The sequence below is a fragment of the Priapulus caudatus genome, unplaced genomic scaffold, assembly GCF_000485595.1.
Source record: "Priapulus caudatus unplaced genomic scaffold, Priapulus_caudatus-5.0.1 Scaffold1996, whole genome shotgun sequence".
NCBI classification, from domain to species: domain Eukaryota; kingdom Metazoa; phylum Priapulida; class Priapulimorpha; order Priapulimorphida; family Priapulidae; genus Priapulus; species Priapulus caudatus.
The window spans coordinates 15,284-28,569 of NW_014579057.1; the positions used below are offsets into that span (position 1 = coordinate 15,284).

A 13,286-nucleotide genomic window follows, 5' to 3' on the forward strand; every position below is an offset into this window, starting at 1 on the left:
AAATAACCCATATGAAAGTGCAGCATTTTTTGTTGCGTCCATGTATGGCTAAGTACTACTTTAGCAAAAGACTGCTAGCTTCTGAAGCATGTCAGAATAGCACCAATACTCTTTTCCCTTCTGCCCTTGCTCTTCACCCTCGTCAATTGAACTCATCCATCATGCAGCTCTTTCACTTAGCTTGCCTCGTATCCTGTTACATTTACCAACTCTCGAATCTTATTGCACTGCACATGACAATGTCCATCAATGTCATGTTGCGTGCACACTGACGTGTCAGTGCTGATTAAAACGTGTAATTTGCAAACTTACAGATTTCGGTAGATGTATTCCACGGAATTGCTTGAGGATGCTCTCGTCTTGACAATAGGGTCAACGCCGGTAATCGACAAGTCTGGAGGTAATGTGTCAACGGAAGCAATTGTAGATGGAATCGGGTAAGTTTGCCACCATAATATATCTTCTAAAAAGAAAGATTAAATTGAACCATTCGAAATCTGAGAATTAATCAACCCCTCATTAGCTTAGTATTACATTATTTATGAAATCACTTATCCGACAATTAATAGTATATTACTATTATTAGGGCTATTAAGATGTTATATAGCTTTACCTTGCTATTTAAAAAATATTTCCCTATAGGTGGGTGTCACAGGCATTAAACCTGGAAAGTATTTGGGACAAAGGTGTTCAGGATTTCATTGGTTTCCTGGTGCCAGATTATAGTGTAAGTTGTTTATTTCATGTAAATACAATTGTATTACCAGGAGTAAATAATCTGGTAACCTAGACTTCTGGTTTACGTTTACAGTTCCTCCAACACCACCTCTCTTTAAATATAATACCACTACCTCCATCACATGTCATATATTCACAATTCTCATATCATATACCACACCACTTTGCACACCAATTCTATTCCACCAAAATACCAAGTACCAAATTAAATACCAATAAGTTTTTCAAATTAATTGTTTATATCAAAAGGCAATTGCACTATATTGGTAAGTATTTTTGCAGGAAGCACGACTCCTGTAAATGGTGCAAGCCTACATGCATTACACGTGGAGCTGAGTTTGACTTCAGTGTATTGCATGCCATGGTCCTGCTTGCTTAGAGCAGTAGCTGTGCAGATCCATGTCTAACAAAAACTATACCTTTTTTTTAATTCAAAATGTGTTAGTTAATTACCCTGCTACATGGTTATCGGTTATCATTGGTGTGGTGATTTAATTTTTGGAATGTATAATTATTGGATAAGACGTAAAACAAAAATTTGTTTAACTGATAATATAAAACTGATAAAATATCAAACATTTATGTGCATGTAGTGGTGTATTCTGCTTTAATTACATCTTTAATGATGATTTCAATTATTGATCAGGTGATCCATTAATAGTCTGCCTGTCTGAATAATTACTTGGTTCAGAGCAAACTCACTGTGGCACTAGCATAACACAGCCGTTAAGCTACTGAACGATACTGCCATCCCTCATTCTGTGCACAGTAGTTTTTCCACAGTATTTAATTAAAATGGGACAAAAGCATTCCGTGATGGAGAACAGCCACGTTCTCATCTCCTTTCTACTGTGTCAGTACAGCCAGAGTGAGATTTGCTTTAACTATCCAAACCAAGTATTCATTCAGTTCTATTGTCAAACACTTTGTCTACGTATTTTCAAGTGGTTTTGACATTGTCAGTCGATTGTCAACATTGGGAATGAGTTCTAACGTTCCCCTGTTTTTTCCATCAGAGCATTAGTTATTGCCATGGTCATATCCTTCCTGTGGATCGTGATGCTGCGTTGGATAGCTGGCATCATTATATGGGTCTCTCTGTTTGCACTCATCGGCCTGCTCGGCTTTGGTAGGTGGTAACACCATATATACACACATTTTGATTAGCTTTCATAATTCATAAATGTCAGATAGAAACATTACGTTCATTGTTATATCAAAATTGCTTCTGTCATCATGGTCATACAGTGTTGTGCTAATAACAAGCATGGTGCCAAATTGCTGCATTTGTATTTTTTTCCAGTACAACTGGGAATATTCACCCCAATATAGTTTAACCTGATAAATGATAAATGAATACAGCCACTAGGCTTGTGTGGCGAGATATAATTTAATGGCAAGCTAATTTTACACAATCTGAATTATTTAAAATGATATAGTCTGCTGGTCTGCAGTTTTAGTTAATTAGTAGTAGGCTAGTTGCAACGGACATGTTGGTTTGCTTAGCAAATGAAATTGGATGCCATCCAGTGTGATTAATGATGACAATTTGATGAGAGATTGCTTTTAGGTACATCCTCTCGCTATGCAATTATGCATTAGCGTGCATTGTTTGATTTACAAATTTGCTTTCGCTTGAACTTTTGGAGTTTAGTAGGCAGTCAACTATAATTGGATGTATTTATGTGAGACTTTTCCAATGATTATAAATTTAAGCTAGTGTACATATTTTCACGCTATGGGATCTAAATATTGTAGCCAAATTGATGTAAACTCAAGATACTCTAACTAAGTATAATGTTAAAAGGATTATTCTCTACTACTCAACTAATTCCATGCAGATATGAATCGATTTGGCTTTATGTTCTTGGCATTTTTGGCATTGGTATGAGGAAAGTTTATATTGAAACTGAATTTTTGCCTTCAAGGTTGCTTCTACTGTTACACTAAATACACAGAGCTGCAGGGCGTGCAAGGGTCAAACCTGTCCCTTACAGAAGTGGGTTTCACCACAGACGTTGGCACATACTTGGCTCTCAGAGACACATGGTTGGCATTTGGTATGTCCATATATATGCCCTCTCATAACACCTCAGCACATGCTTATGAATGATTTTAATGTGCTGTGTTAATTTACTCAAAATATAGACAAATGAATAAATAAGACTCGAAATGAAATGTATAGCCTAAGTATCTACAACAGTGCAAGTTTATAATATTAGCACGTTGACTCGTGAAATTTGCACACTTTATCCAATTTGCTGCTGAATCGTGTAACACGCATTATGTTTATGATACAGGCATTATCATCACCATCACTCTGATCGTCATCCTTCTTATACTGATCTTTCTAAGAAGTCGTCTTCTCATTGCCATCGCTTTGCTGAAAGAAGGCAGCAGGTACAGTGCATACCCTGCATTATGCAATTAATGAGTTCCATAAAAAAAAGTTTGTAACACGAAAGTTCTGTAGCGTGGCTCACCTTATTCCATTTACTTCCATTGTATAATTATGGATGCATTCCCACGGGAAATCTTTCATGCAAAATATGTACTAGAAGGAGAATCGTGATTGCAAGTAAGCATTTTTAAATGCATTTATCGATTATTAATTTAATGATATAAGATCATATCATACTGGGAGGTAAAGAAAATTCAGCATTGGGGGTTAATATTTATATATTAATGCCTGCTGTTGGGGGCACTATGCTCTCATAGTGTTGCTGAGGGAAGGAATAGTGTCCGACGGTAGCGAGGGCACTATTCCTCCCAAAGCAACACTATGAGAGCATATATGGCCCCAACAACAGGCATTAATGTTTTTTAGTGCATCACATGACTATGCAATCTACTTTTCATGCGTATATACCTTCTTTATACTCCTAATTTGGCCGGTGCATTCGATGTAACAAAACGTTCGACACAAACACAACCGCCGTTTCGAAATTACTCTTGCGTGGCGCCAGACGCCAGGAGATTCGTGACGTAAACACAATGCGTGTATTAATAACAATGCCCGCTTCAGGCGGGCACTGATCGCCTTCATAAGTGCCTGCTGCGCTTATCGCAATGGAATTGCAGCGCATTTTATCACGTCAATGCACTAATACAGTTGGCCTCACCTTCGTTATCACTATATTATTGTCCAGGTTTTGGGTGTTTCAGGCTCTTCCCTAGAGACCAAAACCAAAAGTTGGTTTCCCGTTTACGTTCTTCTCTTTGTATAGCCCCCGTGTACAGTACTGGGCAGGGGGAGGGGCGATTCAAAGGACACACACACATTTCATAAACAGTGCGTGTGTAGGTGGATTGCCCACAGAAGAGCCACCACAGAAGAGCAGACACTAGGGCGACCCAGCAGTGACACGTCTGTATACCAGTTAGGAGAGATCTGGTATAGGACTAATGGATATGTGATCATTTAAGGGATGTAGCAGCTCAATTGCCATTTCATTGTTGGTCGCACTCAACCTGTCATTCTAGTTTTCCTGCGAATTGTTTACCACCACTGCAAATATCAATGCATTTCAGGGCAGTTGGACACATGATGTTGGCACTCTTCTTTCCTCTGGTGCCGTTTGTAATGCAGATTGTCTGCTTCACCTGGTGGGCTGTCGTCGCTGTGTATCCTTTCCATAGTATTGAACACGTTTGTCACGTTGCCAGGCATTCTGCAGCTTGCAGGCTCATTACATGGTTTCATATAGAGTTCTCTTTCACCCCTGATTTTCTTGAAATTAACTAGATTCTCTCAAATTATTATCTGTGGCGAATTGAATTCGCGTAGTCAATACATGAAACCTTAATATTTTTCACAACATGGGTATTTATATTGTGCATTTCGTATGCACTGATGTCTCCCTCTGTATGCTGAGTGAAAGAGATCAGCCAAGGTAGTAGGATCGAATCCTAGTGCAGTGTGTAATGATTAGTATACTGTACACTGAGAGCCACGCACATTGCGTTAGTATACACCAAATCTATGACCTCTTGTTGCCGAGTGACCGTCACGTGATGTTTGTGAATGCTGCTCATATTGTCAATATAAATATACGATGCAGTGGAGCGCTGCAGATCTCTAGCAAACGAACTGCGTTTGTGCTTGTTCAATCGATTGAATCAAATATTAATAGTTACAGACGACAGATGGTGGTAGAACCTGAGATTGTAAAAGCCGTAGGAATACGGCTTTTACACTCTCTGGTAGTACGTTATCTAGTGTAAAATGGGCAATGCCTTGTGAAAAACGTTGTTCCTGAATAGTTGTACGTGTGGGAATGATTGCGGGTAATAATTTCACATTAGTGAAGTCATATCCGGCACGACCGCATGCGGTTGTCGAGAGTTTATCCATAACTGGAGCAGATACCTGGCGTCGTCAGTAAGAGCGCAGTATGTTGTGGCCGATGCACAGACTGGGGCGAGTCAAGCTAACTGGGAAAGCTGTGACCCAAATGTAAATAATCGTGGGTTTGCTGGGGCGCCGGCGTGCTCGGCTGTGAATGCATTTTTTTATTTCCTCTTAATGCATTTCTGAAAACATCGTTTCTCTGTATCACATTAGGTTCTAGTAGTCGTTTTCACATCTTCAGATTCAGTTTCATTATGTTAATGCCTGTGTGCGTGATACTGCTATGCCCACCTTGACAGTTATATAATCTGTAGCCACCTAAGTTCTAGCTCCTCTGAGTACAGCAGCGATTGAATGCAAATATCACAAACCTGCCATCCAATGACAGTGAGGAGATCCATGCATAGAAGTACAGACAGTTTTTGCATTTTGCATGTCTTCCTGGCGATAGCCAATTATTAATAAATTGTCCGTGGGTAGATATTATTAGGTGTATATAGTTCTGAACAATTTATCTTGTGTTGTAATTGTATCGTAATGCGCTTTGTATTGGCTTCGTTAGAATATAACAGTAAGAGAGCTGCAAGCATTGTTGGGATTCTTGTATATATGAGATAAAAGTAAAACAAAGCAGAATATAAACCTGGAAATGCTAAATTGTAACTACAATATATACCTGGTAATACAGTGCAGGGAAACGAAATTCAGATTTTTTTCCATCGGCCCAGAGGGCTGGTAACAGCAATTTTTTACCAGCCCTCACCATAATTTACCAGCCCTCACAAATTTTGTTTGTAAAATCATATCATGTTCGAGGGCTTGCATTCTCTATGTTCCTCTAATGTTGATAAATAATGGCGTGATATCCTTACAGGGTTAAACAGTAAACGTAGGCTATCTTGCCATTATGCTATAAATAAAACTGTAAGGTATATATATATATAATATATATAATATATATATACTATATATACATACTCGTGCTACACGGCTGAAACCACACAGATCGGAGGGGCCGTGGTTTTGCCAANACTAATCGAACATTATACTCGGCTATCTTATACTAGTTCACGAGTTTACAACATTTAACTACCTCCGCGCGCACTCACGTGGCACAAACCAATCAGCGCTCATGGAATGTGTACTTTGAGCAGTTTTTGTCTTGTCTTTATGTGACTATCCGTTGCTGTTGCGTACATACACAACGTCGGCATCGAAGTCATGTCATATAAATCGATCGTTGCAAACCGTCAACCGAAATTTGTGAAATCAATAATTTTCGGTTAGTTGATATGGATTTTAGCATATAAGATCGGATACAGCCGCTCGTGAACGGATAAACACGTGGGCGTCAGTTATTTAATCACACAGGCAGGATTAACAATGGCAGCAGTGAAGCTGGTTGCGGTGTGTGTATTGTGCGCAGCCTTATTAGTGGCGGTGAGGACACAATTCCTGCAGCAACCACGTAACACGGAGGAAGTTGAAGGTACCAATGTTACGGTGCACTGCACGATTGACCTTAGTTTCTATTTACCATTAGAAGATTTACCAATTTTCGTTTATTGGTATCGTGACGGTTCCTACGTAAGTCCTACTGATGAAGAAAGATATTTCTACATTGACGCCAACAAGTACGATACAGGAGACTTTGGCTTGCTAATATCTAACTTGAGAGTTGAGAAAGATGACGCAGAGTTCTATTGTGTATGGCAGGAAGTCGGGGACGCTCCGGGTAGCGGCCCGTCATCTGACAAGGGTCATCTGACTGTGCTTGTGTCACCACAGTCGGTTGTCATGTTTCTTATAGAGAGCTCTTCATCAGCGCTACAGTTCTCTTGTGTATCGGACAGCAGTAAACCAGCAGCTAGCGTCACTTGGTGGCTGAATATTGAAGATATCACTGCCGACTCCAGTCAAACAGAGGAAGCGGGTTCAAGAAACAAGACATTTACAACAAAAAGTATCCTGAGTCTCAGGTTTTTAACGGAAGACATTAACAAAGAACTTCGTTGTCATATCTTTACTCACCAACGTTTACCCGAAGAAGTGTCAACCGAAATGTTGTACATGGCAGACACCGTGACCATCATCAGCAGCAACAACTCCAGTGATGATGACGTCATTATTATTGAGGCAGAGAAGCTAGTTCTACGCTGTAATGCTGACGGCTATCCAGAACCATCTTACACATGGTTGCACGACGACCAGGGGAAACAAGCTGCAGACGACAAGCTGGTGATCGAGTTAGTCGAGTTTAAACACAGAGGATTGTACGCATGTAAAGCAACTAGTGTGTTTGGAGAATACATGTCGAGTAACAAGTTGAATGTGACCGTGTTAGTGCCAGCAAGGAATGTCACAATGACGATAGACGGTAATAATGTAGACGGTAATATGACGATACTTGCGGGATCCCATGAGGTTAGCTGCACTACAGGTAAAAGTTTCCCGGGAGGAACAGTAACATGGAAGCTTGGTGATACACCTATAGACGAAGCTAATACCTTACATGTCAGTGAAGTTGATGGAACTATAACGACATACAGCAAACTGACGCGTAAGTTTACCGCTGATGATCACGATAAAACACTTGTCTGTTATGTTGACATCCACGAATCATTCCAGTCACTGTCGGTCGATGTTCGGCTCAATGTACAGTACATGGGGCAGGTCAGGGTAAGCGGTGACAGTCAGGCAGGGGTTATGACTGTCAAGCACGGCAGTGCGCTGTGGCTGCTGTGTAACGCAGACGGAAACCCAGAGCCAAGTTATTTATGGCTTCACAACAAATCACTAGTTCATGCAGAAGTGAACCGCATTTACGAAAGGGAACAGGTTGGTTTCGTAGATGCTGGTGACTACGCATGCTCAGCCGCTAACATTGTAGGAGTTGTGAACTCTGCTAATTCAATGTCTGTAGTCGTCGTGGCTCCCCAACCAAATACATCGAATACGGCCCTCATTGTCGGACTGGTCATCGCTGCTTTGGGTTTGATAATCTTAATCATCTTCATCGTCTGCGTCTGTGCGAAGAGGAAGCATGACTCAGAGTCCCCTACTTCTTCGACGGAGAGCGCCACAAATTACCACGATAACGCTGGCATGGGTGTTTGGACAACGGACATGTCCCACAGTGTACCGGAGCAGTATGAGTTGGGCCAGGGGGAAAGAAGCTACACCCAACCTCACACAACCTACCTACGACCGCAGTACGATCCCAGTCTCGGGGAGAGCTACAACTACCCCGGCAGAAGAGACGGCGTGCTACCGCAGTATGCGCAGGAATCGTGCGGCCAACCTGACAGATCGCACAGTGTGCCGCGTGACTCCGGTTTCATTGATGAGATCCTACCTGAGGACTCTTACAATCAGCGTGCCGCGTCAGTAGATGGCGCTGGTTGGATGAGAGGAAGCGACAACGATTCTAACTCTACGCATTCACCCAGTGGCTCGTATCGTTATAGTGGACAGACACGGAACACTTCAGATGAGAGTGGCTTTAACACTCTTGTCTGAACATTAATCAAAAAGTACTTGGCTGACTTTTATGACGTTATGAAGAAACGTTCTATAATATGTATTACAGTAGAGAATGGACTATAGGAGTCAGTTGCCTGAACATTTCACAACAGCGCACGTCCTGTTGCATTAACACGAGAAATACGATACTACGTGATCACGTCGCGTTATATTAAAACACAAATTCCGGGTTCGTTAGGAAGTCTTTGATTTTATTTACGGATAATAAATAACAAGATTATATACGATATGAAACGTTGTGTCGTTCCTGTATCACAGGACATATAAGTCAAACGCGCTGATCTAACAAGTTCAAGTTTATTGTTTGTCTTAACAATACAAGGTTTGTGTTTATTGTTAGTTTGTAATTACATCATAAAGCACCGTAGTCTATGTACATTAAAGAATAATTGAAGTCAAATTTTCTAACTTCTGTAACGTTTTTATACATAGAAATACATTCAATAACGTATTCCATTTCAAATCCGGCGCCCAATTAGTAATAAACACCTGAATAGTAATCTAGGTCATGTGACGTCACGGCTCCAAGTTGAGCGACGCCACGCTAACGCAAGTTGAGTGTTGTGTATAAGTTGGAAACAGAAAGCGATAATTTCAATGATTCTAGTGATTACTCAGATGATGATGATATTTATAGTGATTTACCAGTTGAATATAGGCTTGAGCCTGAATATACACAAGAAGAAATTGAGGAGAATCGTCTGAAAAATCAACGCGAAGAGTCGGCACAAACTTCTCAAGAATCAGAACAGTCACAACATGGGGGAATGGAAGCTTCGGTACCCGATAGGACTGTAGACAAATACTGGTGTTCTTGTGGTGTTTGTGAATTAATGAGTACGGCACCTGAATGTATATGCTGCCATGAGAATGAGAAGACCAGGGTTATTGTAGACCAGTTTGACGCTAGACCAGGTGAGTCATGCGAGTACACTGATCACCGGGCTTATCACGCTCGGTCAGAATCACATGTATCTACGCAAGTCATGTACATATATACCGTGAATGCATTATCCACACAGGTAATATGTATGTACATGAATATAAGTACATTTACAGGCTACATGTTTGTGTCTTGACATGATAAATAAGAATAAGAAATAACAAAAAACATCGAATATTTAACCACCGCACGCACTATGTTTACATGATGGTGTCGCTCAACTTGGGGCCGTGACGTCACATAACCTAGATTACTATTCAAGTGTTTATTACTAATTGGATTGATTAATTGGCGCCGGATTTGAAATGGAATACGTTATTGACAGTATTTCTATGTATAAAAACGTTACAGAAGTTAGAAAATTTGACTTCAATTGTCCTTTAAAATAAACTGGGCTGATATATAGATGTCGTACTTCTACGCTTCTCTATTAGGACAGGATGTTATTAGGGCGTTGTATATTACATTGCATGAAAGCTACTTGATGAGTGTGGGAGGCCGTCGATGGACAATCTTATAGAAAGATACTGAGGGATAGTGCAACGGTGAACAATTTGCAGAGGCTTACTGTTGTATGCCTTCTATAGGTGGCATAAAACAGTAAGCCTCCTCAAATTGTTCACCAGTGCTGCACTATTTGGTTTCTAGAAAAGGCCTTTTTTGGAAATGTTTAGATGAAATCCGGCACTAGAGTGCAATAGTTTGCATTATGCACGCAAGTAGGATGTCTCGTGGACGTCTAGAGAGCGTTAGAAGTTAAATGGGTCAAGTGGCGTAGCCATGGTGACCGGTTGGCCATTTTTGTGTTTGAAACGTGATCGGACTACTTTGTAGAAATTCGCATCATAGAGCTGGCAAAAGTTTCGAGCGGAGCATAGAGCACGAATCTGTAGTTATTTAACATGAATAAAGTGTATGTTGTGTATGCGACGTAACACTGCGAGCATTTTTCATTAATTTCTGTTCGATGCTTATTCAGGCCTGCTGCCTATGGACGCCTTCTACTGTTGTACAACACACTAAATAGGGCCATCGCGCGGTGAACTATGCATGAGGTGAATACGTTCACATGCGGATGTGTCATATAGCGCCCGCGCGCGGTGAAATACACGCGATAGCAGAACATACACGCGGTTAGCCGTCAGGAGTCAGTTATATAATAGACAAAAGCAGAGTAAATTTATATGCACAGTGTGCCTTCGCGCGGTGTAATACTAACGCGATCAGGAGCTAATAATACCTTATATATTATTAGCTCTTAACGATATGTACGAATACGTTTACATGCGGATATGCTATGTTGTCGCTTCACCCGCTTCACCCGATGCATGATGACTCATGAAAACCATGCTTATATCAACTATGGTTAGGGTTAGAGTTCTGTTTAGTGTTAGAGCTATGGTTAGTGTCAGAATTAGGCGTAGGTTTAGATTTAGGGTCAGAGTTAGGGTTAGCACGCACGTGCGTACGTGCATGTACACTCATGCACATATATACGCACATAGGCGAGCACACGCACATACATGTATACACGCGTGCACACACACAAACACGTGCACGCGCACACTCTTCCACACAGCGCGCACGCGTGTACGCGGACACAGGTTTCGTGTCGTTTTCTTGCTTTCGATTCGAAATGCGAAAATGTAGGAGCTGCGGCTTGTCACGCACCCCTAATAATTATTATCATATATTTATATAGAAGAGCCCGCGTGTGTAGGTATTCTAACTCTGCAGACTCAAGTGTGTAGAGGGCATATATATACACGATAAGGTCATCACGGGAATGGATTCGCGACAGCAACAGTTCAGGTGACAATACGACCATGCAACTGACGGCTACATTTTCTGCCTTTTTGATGATTTTCTGTTTAGTAAGTAATTCGAACCCTTCCTGAATAGCTTTTTTAAATTTGTGTGCACGCCTGAGTACGTATGTCCGTATGCGCGTGAGTGCGTACGTGCATGTGTGTGTGTGCGTGCGGGCATGGATATTTATCAGAAGGTAACCATGGCCATATTTCTGATGACAACGTTAATTGTGTGTGTAGAGGAATACTAGTTGCTCGTCGTTCTGGCAAGTAACCGAATAATGCATGTATTAGAGCTACGTGCCGTGTAGTGTGTGTGTGTGTGTGTGTGTGTGTGTGTGTGTGTGTGTGTGNGGGCAAACGAATCAAAAACCAACCCAGCACCCCCCAATCGCCGCGGTTCGGCTCTCCTCGTTGTCTCTCTTCTTTCTCTTTCGCTCCTGCGGCTCTCCCGCTCGCTCTCTTCTCTCCTCGAACCACACTCTCTCTCTCTCTCATCAAATCAGATTTGCTCTCGTCTCTCTCTCTCTCTGCTCTCATCTTCCTTCCAACGGGCTGAGTCTGCTCTCCCCTCTCTCCTCGACCTCGCAACTCATCCACGTCGTTGTCTCTCTCTTCTTTGTCTTTGGTCTTTCCTCTCTCTTTCTCTCTCCCTCTCTCTCTCTCTATCTCTCTCTCTCTTTTTCTCTCTCCACCTCGTTAATCGCACTAGCGGCATCGCTCTCGTCTTGTCTCTCTCTAAATCGCTTCCGTCTATCAGAATTCTCGCTCTCTTACCCACCGTCGTGCTCTCAGATCTCTCATCTTCTCGTCCTCTCTCTGAGTTTAGCATCAGAACACCTGCCGTCAGGTGAGCGCTGTCGCTCTGCGGCACTTGTTGTTTTTATTTGCGCGATATTCGCAAACCAAAATGGCGATCATTTCGGCATAGCGCCATCTCTCGTCAAGATTTCATTTCGGACTCGGATCTGAAACATTTATTTTCGCATCAAAACTTATGCATATATCAGTATATCATTATCAGGAGTGTATCAAAAATTTTGATACACTCCTGTCATTATCAAGAGTATAGAATGGGAGATATGCTATATAATGGGAGTTCTCCCATATATCAGTATATACTCTTGCTTTATATATCCCCCCTCCCTCTTCTATCACACAAAAGGTGAGCTACAGTGTCATTGACACTTTCATTTACAGGTAGCTATATATGGAAAGAATTTCTGCACGTCTGCCAAGGAGGCCTTTTCGTTGTTAATGAGAAACATTGTCAGGTATGCTAAACGTTTCCTAAATTCCCCCACATACATTAATTGGGTCTTGTGAGTCAGTTTCTTAGCTACTATATATTTTGTTTGTGGAATATATCTTTATCGTAATCATTTGTGTTCCAAAATGACCTGGCCAAGCCAATTTCTTTGTCTTTCTCGACAGGTTTTAAAATAATTGCTGTTACAGGGTGGTGGTGTTAGACAACGTTACAGACTTTCTTCTGTTCCTCAGCAAACTCATGGTAGTTGGGGCTGTTGGTGAGTAACAAACAATCCAAGCAAATTTTCTAGAATTACAGCCAAGTTTCATATCGCATTTGAACCAGCTATTTATTGTATCCCCCAAACGAAGTTCGTGGGGATACTATGGGTTTGGCATCGTCGCGCCGCCGCAGAGATTTCCTTGTGAACGCTCTACCGGCTGCAGTTCTTCTCGGATCATCTTCAAATTTCGCATGACGGTGCGTTATCGTAAAGCGAAGACGCCAATCGTTTTTTGTGGGTGGAGTCATCGTTGCCATGGTAACAACATTTTTTGTCGAAATATTCTAGAACCTGTAACTTCTGCACTTTTTACCCGATTGTCATGAAATTTATATTTGTATTAAAATTTATATTTAAATTTATAT

At 41.3% G+C, this 13,286-nt stretch overlaps 1 protein-coding gene across 1 annotated transcript in view; it reads left to right on the forward strand.

The window, feature by feature from the left end:
* Positions 1 to 680: 680 nt before the first annotated feature.
* LOC106818047 (choline transporter-like protein 2) overlaps positions 681 to 13,286 on the forward strand; it is a gene marked incomplete at its 5' end in the record, with an annotated part of 15,564 nt that continues 2,958 nt past the window's right edge. The window contains 8 exons of the mRNA XM_014822762.1: positions 681 to 727; positions 1,755 to 1,867; positions 2,667 to 2,798; positions 3,039 to 3,138; positions 4,270 to 4,362; positions 5,104 to 5,265; positions 12,580 to 12,660; positions 12,845 to 12,915. Coding sequence (XP_014678248.1) covers positions 681 to 727; positions 1,755 to 1,867; positions 2,667 to 2,798; positions 3,039 to 3,138; positions 4,270 to 4,362; positions 5,104 to 5,265; positions 12,580 to 12,660; positions 12,845 to 12,915 — 799 coding nt within the window. The remainder of the gene's footprint in view (positions 728 to 1,754; positions 1,868 to 2,666; positions 2,799 to 3,038; positions 3,139 to 4,269; positions 4,363 to 5,103; positions 5,266 to 12,579; positions 12,661 to 12,844; positions 12,916 to 13,286) is intronic.